General features: G+C 56.1%; 1 protein-coding gene across 1 annotated transcript; it reads left to right on the forward strand.

Moving 5' to 3' along the window:
- The first annotated feature begins 4,567 nt into the window (after positions 1-4,567).
- On the forward strand, positions 4,568-19,579 carry LOC116955430 (trypsin-2-like). The gene is made up of 5 exons (XM_032976505.2): positions 4,568-4,677; positions 7,874-8,036; positions 8,822-9,081; positions 9,534-9,667; positions 19,123-19,579. Exons 1-5 carry the CDS (start codon positions 4,638-4,640, stop codon positions 19,270-19,272), a joined length of 747 nt encoding a protein of 248 aa, XP_032832396.2. The 5' UTR covers positions 4,568-4,637; the 3' UTR covers positions 19,273-19,579.
- Positions 19,580-20,942: the final 1,363 nt, after the last annotated feature.

Below are 20,942 nucleotides of genomic sequence, written 5' to 3' on the forward strand. Positions count from 1 at the left end.
CTGGATGACGTCATCGTGTTCAGCAAGACATTTGACGAACACCTTTTGCGCTTGCGCGCCGTGTTCCTCAAAATGCGTGCTGCGAATTTGAAATTTAAGCCGCAAAAGTGCCACCTGCTACGGGAATCCGTACGCTATTTGGGGCACATTGTCAGCCGCTCGGGCATATCCACCGATCCCGCAAAGACGCAGTGTGTCAACTCCTGGCCAACCCCCACCTCGGTGGCTGAGGTCAGGAGTTTCATTGGATTTGCGTCTTATTACCGGCGGTTCGTCGCGGATTTCGCGACCATTGCTAAGCCCTTACACGCTCTGACGGCGAAGGGAGTGAAATTTCACTGGGGCCAGGAGGAGGAGGTCGCTTTTTGTTCCCTTCGCGACGCTCTCGTGCGGGCCCCTCCATTGAGCTACCCCGATTTTTCGGAACCCTTCCTGCTCGATACAGACGCCAGCAATACGGGCATTGGGGGTGTGCTCTCACAGGTGATCTGTGGTGTGGAACGCATCGTGGCTTATGGCAGTAGGGTTTTGTCTCCGGCGGAACAGAGATACTGCGTCACGCGTCGGGAACTCTTGGCTATTGTATTTTTTATGCAACAGTATCGCCCATACCTGTACGGTCGGCATTTCACTGTCCGTACGGACCATGCGGCATTACAATATGCCTTGCGGGTGACACAGCCTTCGGGGCAATTGTCCCGATGGCTCGAAATCCTTCAGGATTATGATTTCACGACCACATATCGGAAGGGTGCTCGGCACACTAATGCGGATGCGCTGTCTCGCCTGCCGCCCGCCTCAGATTGCGCTTGTCTCAGGGGATCGGGGCGTTGTAAGCCGCCAGAGGATAGCCCCCCCTTAGATATCCCGGTTCTCGCTGCTGCCACTGAGGACCCCTTGCCTGAGGGTCCTGTCGGGGAGGGAGGTGCGGACTCCTTGCTGGGGTTGTCCGTTGCGGAATGGGGGCGCCTCCAGATGGAGGACGCATCCCTCCTCGCGTTGCGTTGTCGCGCAGGGGGTTCCGTGCGGGGGGTCGCGGGGATTGATTCGTACGGGCTGCTCCAGGGGCTCCTAATGCATTGGGATGGGAGGGCCTGCCGTCACAGGCTTGTGGTGCCATCCGCTTTGCGGGGTAAGGCCGTTTGGGCCGCACACGAGCGACTTTTGCACCTGGGGACCCACAAGACCCTTGCCGTGCTCCAGCTGGATTTCTTCTGGCCGGGTATGGCAAGGGATGTGGATGACCTCCTGGGTGCATGCACTCAGTGCGCCCAACGAAAACCACCAGCGAAAGGCGCCTGCCCACCGCTACAATCTATCACGGTCTCTCGGGTTAACGAACTCGTCGCACTCGATATATTGGGGCCCTTCCCTGCGACCCCTAGGGGTAACAAGTACCTGCTGGTTGGCGTGGAATATTTCACCCGATGGCCTATGGCATGGCCTCTTGCTAACCAGTCAGCAGCAGCCGTTGCCGAGGCCTTTGTCCAGGGCTATGTCCTCGACAAGGGTGCTCCCGAACGGCTGCTGACTGACCAAGGGAAGAACTTCTCTGGCGTCCTTCTGCACGAGGTGTGTGCGCTTCTTGGTACGAAAAAGATTCGCACTTCCCCCTATCACCCACAAACCGATGGCATGGTGGAGCGGCTGCATAGGACGCTCACATCTATGTTGTGTCACCAGGTGTGTGACTCCCAGACCGATTGGGACCTTCACATTCCGGGGGTTTTGGCCGCCTATAGAATGGCTCCTCACGCGGCAACCGGCTTCTCGCCGTTCTTTTTGATGTACGGTCGCGACGTTGACCCACCAATTGCGAATCAGCTCCGCGTCTCGGAAACCAGCAGAAAATCGAAATTGGCCGACCACGTTAAATTTAATATCCTGAGGTTGACCGAGGCGCGGGAGGCAGCGGCCCAAAACTCTTCCTCTCGGCAGAAGGCCAACGAGAGGTTGCGATCGCGCCAATCACGCACACATGCGTGGAAGCCAGGCGATCAAGCCTGGCTGCACTGCCCTCAGGTGCCGTTGGCGACCTCGGCGAAATTGTTGCGGCCTTGGAGGGGCCCTGTGGTTATTGTGAAGGTTATGCGGCCGCAGTGCGTTCGTATCCAGTGGGGGAAACGCCGCTGGTACGTACACCCCTTGCGTCTGAAGCCGTTTGTGGCGCCGCGCGTCCCTCCACCACATTACACAGGCCGAGCATGTGATGTCTCCGCTGACTCCCGGACGGCGTCTTCGTCACCTGCCCTTGATGCTTCGCTAACTGTTCCACCTTCAGGCGCCTCAAGAATGACGGCTTCCAGCGCGCCTGCGCCACCCGGTGGGGACGGAGTTTGCCCTTCCGGGGTGACGGAAGACGGTGCACCTGCACAGCCGGTGCCCACTGCCGGGCCGACCGGACCCTCCCCCTACGATGGACCCGCAAATCGGACTCGCGCCAAAATGCGCCGCTTGTTGTAAAAATGGTTCTTGTTACTCTTGTTGTTCACTGTTAAGTTTTCTTGCTGCGTTGATGGGGGGGGGGGGGGGTACAATGTATATGTGTATATAGTGTAATTTTGTATAGGTGGGTTGGGTTATTTATTGGGGTGTTCGTTCTTATGAGGCACGCACGGGTGGGGGTTTGTTGTGTTTATTGTTCGAGTATTGTTGCAGCCGGGACGGCTGCGGGTTACACGGGAGGGGGTGATGTAGGGGTGCTATGGGGAATAAACACATGGCACGGGAAGGTGTGGTTCACCCACACCTTGGTGGCTACAACAACGTCCGCTAAGGCTCCAGTGGGTATAAAGTGCGGGGAGCCAGGGAGCTCAGGGCAGAGTGTGGGGCCCGAGGCTGAAGCAACCAGTGAAGAAAGAAGGCCAGCTAGGTGAGACCCTGGAACTCCTGTGACCGCTGCCCTTTTCAGGGCCGGCACAGCAAGCCAGTGGTGCGGCCCCAGAGCCCCAGAGTCAGAGTCCTTCTAAGGGCCGGTCTGGTCGGCGGGGTGCCGAGATCTGTGCCTAACCAGGGCCGGATCTGATAGCCTCCCTTAGAGCCCTACCAGGAGGAACTGGGAGCCTAGAGCTTAGGCTAGAGAGCCTGGGGTGTGTTCCTGAGTTATACGGGTGGAGGGGCCGCTACCCCTTCTAGTGTAACCCTTGTTAAGGTTTAAATAAATAGTGCTGCTTCTATTCTGCCGTCTCCGTGTCCTGGAACCCACTACATATGCGGGGGGTTAAGCCCTAATCCGCTTGCACGCAAAGGCGAGCTCTAAACGGCTGCGTGAATTTGCGCACGCGCCTCGCCGTTAATGCGAGGCGCGAGCTCTGGCGACCGTGTACGTTTTAATACACGCGCGCCGAACACACACCCTCAAATTACCAACACCACGCCGAAGTTCCACCCACACTCAGAAATCACACTGCACCGATACTCTGTACTAAATTGTATTAATGGTGACAATACACACTACCTGGAGGGGGAAGAAGGACTCAGCCTCACTCTGCCTACGATCCCAGTCACTCAAGCGTCCTACCACGTACCTCGAAGCTGGACTCACGGCGTCGCACGGACGCTGTGAGAGTCGGAGGGAGAAGGACGGGAGAAAAAGCTTTACCTATCAATGCCTCGTAGCAGCACTCGCTGGCATCACACGGAGGCTGTGAGCGGCTCAAGGAGGCAGGACGGCGGGGAAGTGGGTCTCGACGGTCCGGAAGTTTAAGACAACCGCCCGAAATCGTCCCGGGCTGCTCTTTTTATTCTCTTAACTTCAAAGGCCCGGGGTGCCATTGTACCGCGCGGCCAATCGTGCGCTTCCCCAGTGGTTACCGTCCCCACCCCCCACCCCCCCCCCCCTGTTACCGTGTCTTCCCTCAAGTGCTATGTCGCTGCGGGCTGCGGGCAGCGAGCGGCGGCGGCCCCCCATTGTCCCTTTGTCTGGAAGAGCTCTCGCGCTGCCCTTCTTGCTCAATGTTCCGTCCTCTGTTCTCCCCCCCCGAGTTGTACCTCATTGCGGTTGGCCCAGGGAACCTTTTCTTTCTGCACCCATACAATGTCACCTGCCCTACGGGAGTCGGCCAATCTCCTGGCACCGGGAAACCGTGGGACTTTCCCTTTAGGGGCCCTTCGGACTAAAACCCGATGTGCCAGGCGACCCCCCGCCAGGACACGACGTGGGTGCGCTGCGTGCGGGTTGTGTGTTTAGGGCAGGGGCCGGGGAGGGAATCACGGCGCTTGCGGAGTTTGCTCCGTGTTCGTGGCACCACACACTCACTCAGCCACTCACGCAATCACCCTCTATGCTGCACTCAAACACTTATTCACCCAGCCACCTACCTACCCGCCTACTCCCTTAAGCACCCCAAGACCTGTAGACAACTTCGCAGGACAGCAACCACCTCGTTCAAGAAGAATGACGAATCGTGGAAAACGGGGAGAGGTGGCAACACCAGGACCACCTCGTGGGAGCCAACGTCTCCCTCTTGCACCTGTGCGGGTGGGAGAAGGGGGCAGGAGGCAGGGTACAGATGGAGGCGGTGATAAAGGAGCAAGGTCACGGAGATAAGCGCGGATATAAGAGGCGATTGCTAGGCGACGGCGCACATCAGTCGCCTGTTGCCTCGACCGCGGTCAGCATCTCTCTCTCTCTCGCCATGATCTATCTACTGCTCGCCGCCCTCGTGGGTGGTGCCGGTAAGTGCCGTGCAGCAGCGATGGCGCGCCCACTCCTGCGTGAACGACCGCGTCCCCACGACGAGCGACCTGGCAGTACAGTCCGTCCTCCTACAACGTGGCGGTAGTAGTTGAGTTCCTGAAGACCACTGCATTGTGGGAAAAATCTCGTTATGATAAGCGTTGATTCAATGGGGAATCAAGGGTTTAGGGGGTAGTAGGTTTCAAAAACACGAACAAGACTGATAATGTGTCATATTATTGTTCATTTTACGTGTTCTTTTACAATTACTGTGTTTTAGTTTGATAATATAATTAATAATATAACCCGAAAATGAGTGAAAATGTAGTTACAGTGTTAGTCGTGAAGCTGCTCAGTGTAATTCAAAGAAAAAAAGTTATACGCAAAGTGAGACAAATGAGAAAGGGTAGCGCACAGTCCACGATAACGCGTGAGATGCGTACGCAGGCTGAACAAAGCATCCCAATTGCCTTGTGTGATGATACTAAGCCGTACGACCGCTTACTCCTACCTGCGCGATGTAGTTCCGTTCACTAAATCTGTTTACACTCCAGCGCTGTCCTGCAGACAGTCTCGTCCCCTTCACCTGATGAAGGCCGCTTGTGTTGTGGCCGAAACGTCGTGAGAATATTATTGTGTTATTTTATTTTATCAATTTATTATTTTAGTCTCATTCTACGTGACTTTAACCGAAAGAACCAAAGAAGATGAATCCTTGCAGTCACGAAAGCTTTAAATCGAGAGAGAGACTTGGCACAGCAAACCACGCGATGGACAATTATCTGGGCTGTGGCCACATCGCCTGGAAAGTGCCCAATGTCAGAAAACTAGGCAGGTTTGAGGCTGCGCAGAGCTTGGCAGGCGACCCGCTCGGCGTAGCGGGTGCTGTCGGCTGCTTCTGCGGAGATCAGTTGAGGGCAGCCGCTGCTCTGCGCTCTCTCTCCACCTTCACCGATGTGCACTCCCCAGCTGGGTGATTGAGCTACGTGACCTCGCCGTTGCTCGCCGTGTCCCACCGTGGATACCGTGTCCACGTAATCCACCGTGTGTCCCTGTATCTCCATGTCATCACGTATCTCCTCCACGTGTCTGTATGTATCTCCACGTGTCTGTATGTATCTCCACGTGTCTGTATGTATCGCCACCTGTCTGTATGTATCTCCACATGGCTGTATGTATCTCCACGTGGCTGTATGTATCGCCACCTGCCTGTATGTATCTCCACATGGCTGTATGTATCTCCACGTGGCTGTATGTATCTCCACGTGTTTGTATGTACCTCCACGTGTACTTGTATGTATCTCCACGTGTCTGTATGTATGTCCACGTGTCTGTATGTATCTCCACGTATCTGTATGTACCTCCACGTGTACTTGTATGTATCTCCACGTGTCTGTATGTATCTCCACGTGTCTCTATGTATCTCCACGTATCTGTATGTATCTCCACGTGTCTGTATCTATCTCCACGTGTCTGTGTGTAATTCCACGTGTCTGTACGTATGTCCACGTGTCTGTATGTATCCCCACGTGTCTGTATGTATCTCCACGTATCTCTATTTATCTCCAAGTGTCTGTATGTATCTCCACGTGTCTCTATGTATCTCCACATGTCTCTATTTATCTCCACATGTCTCTATGTATCTCCACGTGTCTCTATGTATCTCCACGTGTCTCTATTTATCTCCACGTGTCTGTATGTATCTCCACGTGTCTCGATGTATCTACACGCGTCTCTATGTATCTTTACGTGTCTGTATGTATCTCCAGGTGTCTGTATGTATCTCCACGTGTCTCTATGTATCTCCACGTGTCTCAATGTATCTACACGCGTCTCTATGTATCTCCACGTGTCTCTATGTATCTCCAGGTGTCTGTATGTATCTCCACGTGTCTGTATGTATCTACACGTGTCTATATATCTCTACGTGTCTCTATGTATCTCCACGTGTCTGTATGTATCTCCAGGTGTCTGTATGTATCTCCACGTGTCTGTATGTATCTCCACGTGTCTGTATGTATCTCCACGTGTCTCTATGTATCTCCACGTGTCTCTATGTATCTCTACGTGTCTGTATGTATCTACACGTGTCTCTATGTATGTCCACGTGTCTGTATGTATCTCCACGTGTGTGTATATATCTACACGTGTCTCTATGTATCTCCACGTGTCTCTATTTATCTCCACGTGTCTGTATGTATCTCCACGTGTTTCTATGTATCTCCACGTGTCTCTATGCATCTCTACGTGTCTGTATGTATCTCCACGTGTCTCTATGTATCTCCAAGTGTCTCTATTTATCTCCACGTGTCTGTATGTATCTGCACGTGTCTCTATTTATCTCCACGTGTCTGTATGTATCTCCACGTGTCTCTTTTTATCTACACGTGTCTGTATGTATCTCCAAGTGTCTCTATTTATTTCCACGTGTCTCTATTTATCTCCACGTGTCTCTATGTATCTCCACGTGTCTCTATTTATCTACACGTGTCTGTATGTATCTCCACGTGTCTCTATTTATCTCCAAGTGTCTGTATCTATCTCCACGTGTCTCTATGTATCTCCACGTGTCTCTATGCATCTCTACGTGTCTGTATGTATCTCCACGTGTCTCTATGTATCTCCAAGTGTCTCTATGTATCTCCACGTGTCTGTATGTATCTGCACGTGTCTCTATTTATCTCCACGTGTCTGTATGTATCTCCACGTGTCTCTATTTATCTACACGTGTCCGTATGTATCTCCACGTGTCTCTATTTATCTCCACGTGTCTGTATGTATCTCCACGTGTCTCTATTTATCTCCACGTGTCTGTATGTATCTACACGTGTCTCTATGTATCTCCACGTATCTCTATGCATCTCTATGTGTCTGTATGTATCTCCATGTGTCTGTATGTATCTCCACGTGTCTGTATGTATCTCCACGTGTCTCTATGTATCTCCACGTGTCTCTATGCATCTCCACGTGTCTCTATGTATCTCCACGTGTCTCTATGTATCTCCACGTGTCTCTATGCATCTCCACGTGTCTCTATGTATATCCACGTGTCTGTACGTATCTCCACGTGTCTGTATGTATCTCCACGTGTCTCTATGTATCTCTACATGTCTGTATGTATCTCCACGTGTCTGGATGTATCTCCACGTGTCTGTATGTATCTCCACGTGTCTCTGTCCACGTGTCTCCTCCCAGTGGCGGCTCCCTTGGGAGGAGGAGGAGACCACATTGTGGGTGGCGTGGAGTGCGTGCCCCACTCCCAGGCGTGGCAGGTGTCCCTCAACATCGGCTACCACTTCTGTGGCGGCTCCCTCATCAGCGACGAGTGGGTCGTGTCCGCCGCTCACTGCTACCAGACGTGAGTGGGGGGCGGGTGAGGTGTGGTGAGGTGTGGTGAGGTGTGGTGAAAGCGTGCGGTCTGGCATGTGGTGAGGTGTATTCACAATAGGTCAGGTGGTGAGGAGCATGGTGAGTATTATGGTGAGGTGTGAGGAGAGGTGTCGTCACAGTAGGCCACATGGTGAGGTGTGAGGTGTCGTCACAGTAGACCACATGGTGAGGTGTGAGGTGTCGTCACAGTAGACCACGTGGTGAGGTGTGAAGTGTCGTCAGAGTAGACCACATGGTGAGGTGTCGTCACAGTAGACCACGTGGTGAGGTGTGAAGTGTCGTCAGAGTAGACCACATGGTGAGGTGTCGTCACAGTAGACCACATGGTGAGGTGTGAGGTGTCGTCACAGTAGGCCACGTGGTGAGGTGTGAAGTGTCGTCAGAGTAGACCGCATGGTGAGGTGTGAAGTGTCGTCAGAGTAGACCACGTGGTGAGGTGTGAGGCATCGTCAGAGTAGACCACATGGTGAGGTGTGAGGTGTCGTCACAGTAGACCACGTGGTGAGGTGTGAAGTGTCGTCAGAGTAGACCACATGGTGAGGTGTCGTCACAGTAGACCACGTGGTGAGGTGTGAGGTGTCGTCACAGTAGGCCACATGGTGAGGTGTGAGGTGTCATCACAGTAGACCACGTGGTGAGGTGTGAGGTGTCGTCACAGTAGACCACGTGGTGAGGCGCGGGTGGTGAGGCATGTGGTGTGTTGTGGTGAGCTCGTCCGCGTCTACCCCCCTCCACCCGCCTGTCCCCCCTCAGCGCGTCCCGTATCTCCGTGCGCATCGGCGAGCACAACATCTTCGCTAGCGAGGGCACCGAACAGTGGATCCAGGCCTCCAAGGCGATCCGCCACCCGGGCTACGTCTCCAGCACCATCGACAACGACATCATGCTGGTGAAGCTGGCCAAGCCGGCCACGCTCAACGCCTACGCGCAGCCCGTGGCCCTGCCCACCGCCTGCGCAGCCGTGGGCGTCATGTGCACCATCTCGGGCTGGGGCGAGACCGAGACTCCCATAGGTACAAGTACACGTGTCTCCATACACGTGTCTCCATCCACGTGTCTCTCCATCCACGTGTCTCCTCACCATGTCTCCATACACGTGTCTCCATCCACCTGTCTGTCCACCAACGTGTCTCCTCACCGTGTCTCCATACACGCGTCTCCATCCACGCGTCTCCTTACCGTGTCTCCATCCACGTGTCTCCATCCACGTGTCTCTCCATCCACGTGTCTCCTCATCGTGTCTCCATACACGTGTCTCCATCCACCTGTCTCTCCATCCACGTGTTTCCTCACCGTGTCTCCATACACGTGTCTCCATCCACGCGTCTCCTCACCGTGTCTCCATCCACGTGTCTCCATCCACGTGTCTCCATCCACGTGTCTCCATCCACGTTGTCTCCATTCTCCTCACCGTGTCTCCTCACTCTGTCTCTTCAACGCCCCCCCCCTACCCCCGGGTCCCCAGGCAGCCCGGACGTGCTGATGTGCGTGGAGGCGCCGGTGCTGAGCGTGGCGGACTGCGAGTCCGGCTACCCGGGAGACATCACGGACAACATGGTGTGCCTGGGATACATGGAGGGAGGCAAGGACTCGTGCCAGGTGCTCGCCTACCCCGCTCACTTACCTCAACTCAACTACCCCACTCTCATCTACCCCAATATCTTACCCCACTCACCTACCTCACTCACCTACCCCCACTCACCTACCCCACTCACCTACCCCACTCTCACCTACCTCACTCACCTACCCCACTCACCTACCACACTTTCACCTACCACACTCTCACCTACCCCACTCACCTACCCCACTCACCTACCACACTTTCACCTACCACACTCTCATCTACCCCACTCACCTACCCCACTTTCAACTACCACACTCTCACCTGCCCCACTCACCTACCCCAACTCACCTACCTCACTCACCTACCCCACTCACCTACCCTCACTCACCTACCCCACTCACCGACACCACTCTCAACTACCTCACTCACCTACCACACTCACCTACCTCACTCACCGACACCACTCTCAACTACCCCACTCACCAACCCCAACTCACCTACCTCACTCACCTACCCCACTCACCTACCCCCACTCACCTACCCCACTCGCCTACCCTCACTCACCTACCCCGCTCTCACCTACCCAACTCACCTATCTCACTCACCTACAACACTCTCACTGCCCAACTCACCTACCTCACTCACCTACCGCACTCACCTACCCCCAATCACCTACCCCCACTCACCTATCACACTCACCTACCCCACTCATCTACCCCAACTCACCTACCCCACTCACCTACCCCACTCTCACCGACCTCACTCAACTACCCCACTCACCTACCCCACTTTCACCTACCACAATCTCACCTACCCCCACTCACCTACTACACTAACTGCCACCCTACTACCCCCACTTGCTGCACTACCAACCTACTACCCCACTTGCTGCACTGCCACCCAACTACCCCACTCTCACCTACCCCACTCACCTACCCGACTCACTTACCCCAACTCACCTACCCCACTCGCTTATCCCACTCTCACCTACCTCACTTACCTACCTCACACATCGACACCACTCTAAACCTACCCCACTCACCTACCCCAACTCACCTACCTCACTCACCTACCCCACTCACCTACCCCCACTCACCTACCCCCACTCACCTACCCTACTCGCCTACCGCCACTCACCTACCCCACTCACCTCGCCACTCTCACCTACCCCACTCACCTACCCCACTCACCTACCCCACTCACTTACCCCAACTCACCTACCCCACTCACCTACCCCACTCTCACCTGCCCCACTCACCTACCCCACTCACCTACCCCACTCACCTACCCCACTTTCACCTACCACACTCTCACCTACCCCCACTCACCTACCCCACTCACCTACCCCACTAACTTACCCCAACTCACCAACCCCACTCACCCCACTCTCACCTACCTCACTCACCTACCTCACACATCGACACCACTCTCACCTACCCCACTCACCTACCCCAACTCACCTACCTCACTCACCTACCCCACTCACCTACCCCCACTCACCTTCCCCACTCACCTACCCCACTCACCTACCCCACTCACCTACCCCACTCTTATCTACCCGACTCACCTACCCCACACACCTGCACCACTCTCACCTACCCCACTCACCTACCCCACTCACCTACCCCATTCACCTCCCTCACTCACCTCCTTACTCACCTACCCCACTCACCTACCCCCACTCACCTACCCTCACTCACCTACCCAACTCGCCTACCCCCATTCACCTACCCCACTCACCTACCCCACTCTCACCTACCTCACTCACCTACCCCACTTTAACCTACCACACTCTCACCTACCCCCACTCACCTAACCAACTCACCTAACCCACCCTCACCTACCCCACTATCACCTACCCAACTCTCACCTACCACACTCTCACCTACCCCACTCACCTACCCCACTAACCTACACCAACTCACCTACTCCACTCACCTACCCCACTATCACAGACCCCACTCTCACCTACCTCACTCACCTACACCACTCACCTACCCTGCTCTCCTACCCTACTCACCTATCCCCACTCACTTACCCCACTCACCGACCCCACTCTTACCTACCCCACTCACCTACCTCACTCACCTACACCAACTCACCTACCCCACTTTATTACCTCACTCACCTACCTCACTCACCTACCCCACGCTCACCTACCCCACTCTCTTACCCCACTCACCTACCCCACTCTCACCTACCCCACTCACCTATCTCACTCACTTACCCCTCAATCACCTACCCCATTCTGCTACACTACTCACCTACCCCACTTTTACCTACCCCACTCTCACCTACCCCATTCACCTACTCACCTCATCTATCCAACTCTCACCTACCTCACTCATCTACCTCACTCTCGCCTACCGCACTCACCTACCCCACTCACACAATCAACTCACCTATCCCCAACTCACCTACCCCACTCACCTACACCACTCACCTACCCCACTCTCACCTACCTCACTCACCTACCCACTTTCACCTATCCCACTATCACCTACCCCCACTCACCTACCCCACTCACCTACCCCAATCATCTACCCCACTCTCACCTACCCCACAATAACCTACCCAGCTCTCACCTAACACACTCCCACCTACCCCAGTCACCTACCCCACTCACCTACACAAACTCACCTACCCCACTCGCCTACCCCCACTCACCTACCCCACTATCACAGACCTCACTCTCACCTACCCCACTCACCTACACCACTCTCACCTACCCCACTCACCTACCCCACACTCCTACCCCACTCACCTACCCCACTCACCTACACCAACTCACCTACCCCACTCTCTTACCCCACTCACCTACCCCACTCACCAACCCCACTCTCTTACCCCACTCACCTACCCCCACTCACCAACCCCACTCTCTTACCCCACTCACCTACCCACTCTCACCTACCCCACTCCCTTATCTCATTCACCTACCCCACCCACCCAATCCACTCACCTATCCCCAACTTACCTATCCCCAACTCACCTACCCCACTCATCCAACGTTTTTACAATGTGAGAGGAAACCAGAGAAGCACCAGGGGAGGGGCATCACCATTTGCTGCACTGCAACCCTACTACGCCACTTGTTGTACTGCCACCCTACTACCCCACTTGCTGCACTGCCACCCTACTACCCCACTTGCTGCACTGCCACCCTACTACCCCACTTGTTGTACTGCCACCCTGCTACCCCACTTGTTGTACTGCCACCCTACTAACCCACTTGCTGCACTGCCACCCTACTAACCCACTTGCTGCACTGCCACCCTACTAACCCACTTACTGCACTGCCACCCTACTACCCCACTTGCTGCACTGCCACCCTACTACCTCACTTGTTGTACTGCCACCCTACTACCCCACTTGCTGCACTGCCACCCTACTACACAACTTGTTGTACTGCCACCCTACTACCTCACTTGTTGCACTGCCACCCTACTACCCCACTTGCTGCACTGCCACCCTACTACCCCACTTGTTGTACTGCCACCCTACTACTCCACTTGTTGCACTGCCACCCTACTACACCACTTGTTGTACTGCCACCCTAATACCCCACTTGCTGCACTGCCACCCTACTACCCCACTTGCTGCACTGCCACCCTACTACGCCACTTGTTGTACTGCCACGCTACTACCCCACTTGCTGCACTGCCACCCTACTACCCCACTTGCTGCACTGCCACCCTACTACGCCACTTGTTGTACTGCCACCCTACTACCCCACTTGTTGTACTGCCACCCTACTAACCCACTTGCTGCACTGCCACCCTACTAACCCACTTGCTGCACTGCCATCCTACTAACCCACTTGCTGCACTGCCACCCTACTACCCCACTTGTTGTACTGCCACCCTACTACCCCACTTGTTGCACTGCCACCCTACTACCCCACTTGCTGCACTGCCACCCTACTACCCCACTTGCTGCACTGCCACCCTACTACCCCACTTGCTGCACTGCTACCCTACTACCCCACTTGCTGCACTGCCACCCTACTACCCCACTTGTTGAACTGCCACCCTACTACCCCACTTGTTGCACTGCCACCCTACTACCCCACTTGCTGCACTGCTACCCTACTACCCCACTTGCTGCACTGCCACCCTACTACCCCACTTGTTGAACTGCCACCCTACTACCCCACTTGTTGAACTGCCACCCTACTACCCCACTTGCTGCACTGCTACCCTACTACCCCACTTGCTGCACTGCCACCCTACTACCCCACTTGCTGCACTGCCACCCTAATACCCCACTTGTTGCACTGCCACCCTACTACCCCACTTGCTGCACTGCCACCCTACTACCCCACTTGCTGTAGTGCTACCCTACTATCCCACTTGTTGCACTGCCACCCTACTAACCCACTTGCTGCACTGCCACCCTACTACCCCACTTGCTGCACTGCCACCCTACTACCCCACTTGCTGCAATGCTACCCTACTACCCCACTTGCTGCACTGCCACCCTACTACCCCACTTGCTGCACTGCCACCCTACTACCCCACTTGCTGCACTGCCACCCTACTACCCCACTTGCTGCACTGCCACGCTACTACCCCACTTGTTGTACTGCCACCCTACTACCCCACTTGTTGTACTGCCACCCTACTACCCCACATGCTGCACTGCCACCCTACTACCCCACTTGCTGCACTGCCACCCTACTACGCCACTTGCTGCACTGCCACCCTACTACCCCACTTGTTGTACTGCCACCCTACTACCCCACTTGCTGCACTGCCACCCTACTACCCCACTTGCTGCACTGCCACCCTAATACCCCACTTGTTGCACTGCCACCCTACTACCCCACTTGCTGCACTGCCACCCTACTACCCCACTTGCTGTAGTGCTACCCTACTATCCCACTTGTTGCACTGCCACCCTACTAACCCACTTGCTGCACTGCCACCCTACTACCCCACTTGCTGCACTGCCACCCTACTACCCCACTTGCTGCAATGCTACCCTACTACCCCACTTGCTGCACTGCCACCCTACTACCCCACTTGCTGCACTGCCACCCTACTACCCCACTTGCTGCACTGCCACCCTACTACCCCACTTGCTGCACTGCCACGCTACTACCCCACTTGTTGTACTGCCACCCTACTACCCCACTTGTTGTACTGCCACCCTACTACCCCACATGCTGCACTGCCACCCTACTACCCCACTTGCTGCACTGCCACCCTACTACGCCACTTGCTGCACTGCCACCCTACTACCCCACTTGTTGCACTGCCACCCTACTACCCCACTTGCTGCACTGCCACCCTACTACCCCACTTGTTGTACTGCCACCCTACTACGCCACTTGCTGCACTGCCACCCTACTACCCCACTTGTTGCACTGCCACCCTACTACCCCACTTGCTGCACTGCCACCCTACTACCCCACTTGCTGCACTGCCACCCTACTACCCCACTTGTTGTACTGCCACCCTACTACGCCACTTGCTGCACTGCCACCCTACTACCCCACTTGCTGCACTGCCACCCTACTACCTCACTTGCTGCACTGCCACCCTACTACCCCACTTGCTGCACTGCCACCCTACTACGCCACTTGCTGCACTGCTACCCTACTACCCCACTTGCTGCACTGCCACCCTACTACGCCACTTGCTGCACTGCCACCCTACTACCCCACTTGCTGCACTGCCACCCTACTACCTCACTTGCTGCACTGCCACCCTACTACCCCACTTGCTGCACTGCCACCCTACCACGCCACTTGCTGCACTGCTACCCTACTACCCCACTTGCTGCACTGCCACCCTACTACGCCACTTGCTGCACTGCTACCCTACTACGCCACTTGCTGCACTGCCACCCTACTACCTCACTTGCTGCACTGCCACCCTACTACGCCACTTGCTGCACTGCCACCCTACTACCCCACTTGGTGCACTGCCACCCTACTACGCCACTTGCTGCACTGCCACCCTACTACCCCACTTGTTGTACTGCCACCCTACTAACCCACTTGCTGCACTGCCACCCTACTAACCCACTTGCTGCACTGCCACCCTACTAACCCACTTACTGCACTGCCACCCTACTACCCCACTTGCTGCACTGCCACCCTACTACCTCACTTGTTGTACTGCCACCCTACTACCCCACTTGCTGCACTGCCACCCTACTACACAACTTGTTGTACTGCCACCCTACTACCTCACTTGTTGCACTGCCACCCTACTACCCCACTTGCTGCACTGCCACCCTACTACCCCACTTGTTGTACTGCCACCCTACTACTCCACTTGTTGCACTGCCACCCTACTACACCACTTGTTGTACTGCCACCCTAATACCCCACTTGCTGCACTGCCACCCTACTACCCCACTTGCTGCACTGCCACCCTACTACGCCACTTGTTGTACTGCCACGCTACTACCCCACTTGCTGCACTGCCACCCTACTACCCCACTTGCTGCACTGCCACCCTACTACGCCACTTGTTGTACTGCCACCCTACTACCCCACTTGTTGTACTGCCACCCTACTAACCCACTTGCTGCACTGCCACCCTACTAACCCACTTGCTGCACTGCCATCCTACTAACCCACTTGCTGCACTGCCACCCTACTACCCCACTTGTTGTACTGCCACCCTACTACCCCACTTGTTGCACTGCCACCCTACTACCCCACTTGCTGCACTGCCACCCTACTACCCCACTTGCTGCACTGCCACCCTACTACCCCACTTGCTGCACTGCTACCCTACTACCCCACTTGCTGCACTGCCACCCTACTACCCCACTTGTTGAACTGCCACCCTACTACCCCACTTGTTGCACTGCCACCCTACTACCCCACTTGCTGCACTGCTACCCTACTACCCCACTTGCTGCACTGCCACCCTACTACCCCACTTGTTGAACTGCCACCCTACTACCCCACTTGTTGAACTGCCACCCTACTACCCCACTTGCTGCACTGCTACCCTACTACCCCACTTGCTGCACTGCCACCCTACTACCCCACTTGCTGCACTGCCACCCTAATACCCAACTTGTTGCACTGCCACCCTACTACCCCACTTGCTGCACTGCCACCCTACTACCCCACTTGCTGTAGTGCTACCCTACTATCCCACTTGTTGCACTGCCACCCTACTAACCCACTTGCTGCACTGCCACCCTACTACCCCACTTGCTGCACTGCCACCCTACTACCCCACTTGCTGCAATGCTACCCTACTACCCCACTTGCTGCACTGCCACCCTACTACCCCACTTGCTGCACTGCCACCCTACTACCCCACTTGCTGCACTGCCACCCTACTATCCCACTTGCTGCACTGCCACGCTACTACCCCACTTGTTGTACTGCCACCCTACTACCCCACTTCTTGTACTGCCACCCTACTACCCCACATGCTGCACTGCCACCCTACTACCCCACTTGCTGCACTGCCACCCTACTACGCCACTTGCTGCACTGCCACCCTACTACCCCACTTGTTGCACTGCCACCCTACTACCCCACTTGCTGCACTGCCACCCTACTACCCCACTTGTTGTACTGCCACCCTACTACGCCACTTGCTGCACTGCCACCCTACTACCCCACTTGTTGCACTGCCACCCTACTACCCCACTTGCTGCACTGCCACCCTACTACCCCACTTGCTGCACTGCCACCCTACTACCCCACTTGTTGTACTGCCACCCTACTACGCCACTTGCTGCACTGCCACCCTACTACCCCACTTGCTGCACTGCCACCCTACTACCTCACTTGCTGCACTGCCACCCTACTACCCCACTTGCTGCACTGCCACCCTACTACGCCACTTGCTGCACTGCTACCCTACTACCCCACTTGCTGCACTGCCACCCTACTACGCCACTTGCTGCACTGCCACCCTACTACCCCACTTGCTGCACTGCCACCCTACTACCTCACTTGCTGCACTGCCACCCTACTACCCCACTTGCTGCACTGCCACCCTACTACGCCACTTGCTGCACTGCTACCCTACTACCCCACTTGCTGCACTGCCACCCTACTACGCCACTTGCTGCACTGCTACCCTACTACGCCACTTGCTGCACTGCCACCCTACTACCTCACTTGCTGCACTGCCACCCTACTACGCCACTTGCTGCACTGCCACCCTACTACCCCACTTGCTGCACTGCCACCCTACTACGCCACTTGCTGCACTGCCACCCTACTACCCCACTTGCTGCACTGCCACCCTACTACCCCACTTGTTGAACTGCCACCCTACTACCCCACTTGTTGTACTGCCACCCTACTACGCCACTTGCTGCACTGCCACCCTACTACCCCACTTGTTGAACTGCCACCCTACTACCCCACTTGTTGCACTGCCACCCTACTACCCCACTTGCTGCACTGCCACCCTACTACCCCACTTGTTGTACTGCCACCCTACTACCCCACTTGCTGCACTGCCATCCTACTACCCCACTTGCTGCACTGCCACCCTACTACCCCACTTGCTGCACTGCCACCCTACTACCCCACTTGCTGCACTGCCACCCTACTACCCCACTTGTTGTACTGCCACCCTACTACCCCACTTGTTGCACTGCCACCCTACTACCCCACTTGCTGCACTGCCACCCTACTACCCCACTTGCTGCACTGCCACCCTACTACCCCACTTGCTGCACTGCTACTCTACTACCCCACTTGTTGTACTGCCACCCTACTACGCCACTTGCTGCACTGCCACCCTACTACCCCACTTGCTGCACTGCCACCCTACTACCCCACTTGCTGCACTGCCACCCTACTACGCCACTTGCTGCACTGCTACCCTACTACCCCACTTGCTGCACTGCCACCCTACTACCCCACTTGCTGCACTGCCACCCTACTACGCCACTTGCTGCACTGCTACCCTACTACGCCACTTGCTGCACTGCCACCCTACTACCCCACTTGTTGAACTGCCACCCTACTACGCCACTTGCTGCACTGCCACCCTACTACCCCACTTGTTGTACTGCCACCCTACTACCCCACTTGCTGCACTGCCACCCTACTACCCCACTTGCTGCACTACCACCCTACTACCCCACTTGTTGTACTGCCACCCTACTACCCCACTTGTTGTACTGCCACCCTACTACCCCACTTGTTGTACTGCCACCCTACTACCCCACTTGCTGCACTGCCACCCTACTACCCCACTTGCTGCACTGCCACCCTACTACCCCACTTGCTGCACTACCACCCTACTACCCCACTTGCTGCACTGCTACTCTACTACCCCACTTGTTGTACTGCCACCCTACTACCCCACTTGCTGCACTGCCATCCTACTACCCCACTTGCTGCACTGCCATCCTACTACCCAACTTGCTGCACTACCACCGTAACCGGAATCTGTGCTCGATCCCCAAACCCTCGCGTGGGGCACAGCCACCGGCGCCCGGCTTAATGCGCCCCCCCTCCCCTCAAATCCCCTCTCCCCGCTGGGTGCAGGGAGACTCCGGAGGCCCCGTGGTGTGCAACGGGGAGCTGCAGGGCATCGTGTCGTGGGGACGCAGCTGTGCGGAACCCAACTACCCGGGAGTCTACACCAAGGTGTGCAACTACAACGCCTGGATCGCCGACACCATGAGCGCCAACTAGGCATGCGGGCACCACATGGGAACCATCTACACCGACAGCATGAGAAACATCTACACCGACCGCATGAGAACCATCTACACCGACAGCATGGGTACCAAACACACGGATACCATGAGAACCAACCACACGGACTTTTTTTTTTGAGGCTGAGGTGATCGAGAGGAGGCCCATGACCGGTTCAGATCATTGTTACTGCTCGTCGTGGCCGTACACACACACGCGCGCTCACACGCACGGAAGCACACGTTGCGTCTCTGAGTTCACGTGGCCGCTGTTCACTTGTCGATAATAAAAACCTCACAACCGCCGTGTCGTACTGAGCGTGAGTCGATCCTTTCTCTCCGTCCCCTTTTTAGTTGAAAACCCCTACAAGGGGGTTGATTTTACTGAACGTGCCGATGATTCTGCCCAATGAAGAATCCCAACGGTGTTTCCACACGGGCGATTGAGTGCCACAGCAACGGAGCAACTCTGCCAGCGCTGCCATCCCCTCGCACCCCCCCCCCCCCCCCACACGAATGCACGCACACCCCCACTAAACATACACACGCACCCACGTAGGGTCTCGTGGGGGTGTCACCTGGTACCATGGGTTTTTACCCGAGGAGCCCTAGTGGGGACGTCCCACGATTTCCCAGTGCCAGGATATTGGCCGACCACCCCCCCCCCCCCCCCCCCCAGGCCGAATAACATTGCGGCCCCGTGAATTAGCTTCAAATTGTATGGGCACGACGAGCTCACTGAGCAAACTGCAGTTGAGAACACCCCCAGCTCAGGGAAATAGGGCCTTGGGAAGCAAAATTAGCAGCGAGCAGCGACTAGTCTATTCCTATTCAATCCCTGGCTGGACCCTCACTCTGCTTCTCACCTCGCGGACGCGCTTACAGTGTCGCACAGACGCGGTGGGAGCCGGAGGGACGAGAGCCCGAGAGGTCTCTGAATGGGGTCGAGTTGTAGCAGCACTCGCCCACGTCGCCCGGACGCTGCGGGCGGCTGGGAGTCCGACCGTGTGGCTCAACGTCTGCAGAAGCACTGACTAACGTTTTTCCCCTCCCTTTGTCTCCTCCGAATCCAAAAATCCAGGGTCACGTGGTGTTACCCTGCCGGCCAATCGGGCGCCTATCTTTCGATTTGAAACCGATGCCCCGCCCCCTACCTGACGCGGCGATCGCCGGAGCGCCTTCACCCATTGTTTGCGCACCCGTTCTCCCCCCCCCGGACTCAACCGGTTTCATCGGGGTGGCCGTCCCGTAAGCACGCAGGAATTTCCCTTCCCACCTCGTATGTGCTGCTCACTGAGCGTTTGCCCTCCAAGGCCCTATTCCCCTGTGCTGGGGGTGTTCTCACTGCGGTTTGCTCGGTGAGCTCGTCGTGCCCATACAATTTGAAGCTAATTCACGGGGCCGCAATGTTATTTGGCCTGGGGGGGGGGGGGGTCGGCCAATATCCTGGTACTGGGAAATTGTGGGACGTCCCCACTAGGGGCCCCTCCGGTAAAAAACCATGGTACCAGGTGACCCCCCCCACGAGACCCTACGTGGGTGCGTGTGTGTGTTTAGTGGGGGTGTGCATGCGTTCATGTGGGGGGGGGGGGTGCGAGGGGATAGCAGCGCTGGCAGAGTTGCTCTGTTGCTGTGGCACCACACGATCTCTTGTTGTTGTTTGTTGTT

The sequence above is a fragment of the Petromyzon marinus genome, chromosome 59, assembly GCF_048934315.1.
Source record: "Petromyzon marinus isolate PM22_M1 ecotype Great Lakes invasive population chromosome 59, UKy_Petmar_22M1.pri1.0, whole genome shotgun sequence".
In the NCBI taxonomy this organism is placed as follows: Eukaryota; Metazoa; Chordata; class Hyperoartia; order Petromyzontiformes; family Petromyzontidae; genus Petromyzon; species Petromyzon marinus.

Excerpts from the sequence above, each read along its gene's own strand:
- LOC116955430 (XM_032976505.2), top strand. The coding sequence starts at position 4,638 with ATGATCTATCTACTGCTCGCCGCCCTCGTGGGTGGTGCCG. Across the intron at positions 8,037-8,821 it reads GCCGCTCACTGCTACCAGAC|CGCGTCCCGTATCTCCGTGC; the intron begins GTGAGTGGGGGG and ends GTCCCCCCTCAG. Across the intron at positions 9,668-19,122 it reads GAGGCAAGGACTCGTGCCAG|GGAGACTCCGGAGGCCCCGT; the intron begins GTGCTCGCCTAC and ends CGCTGGGTGCAG.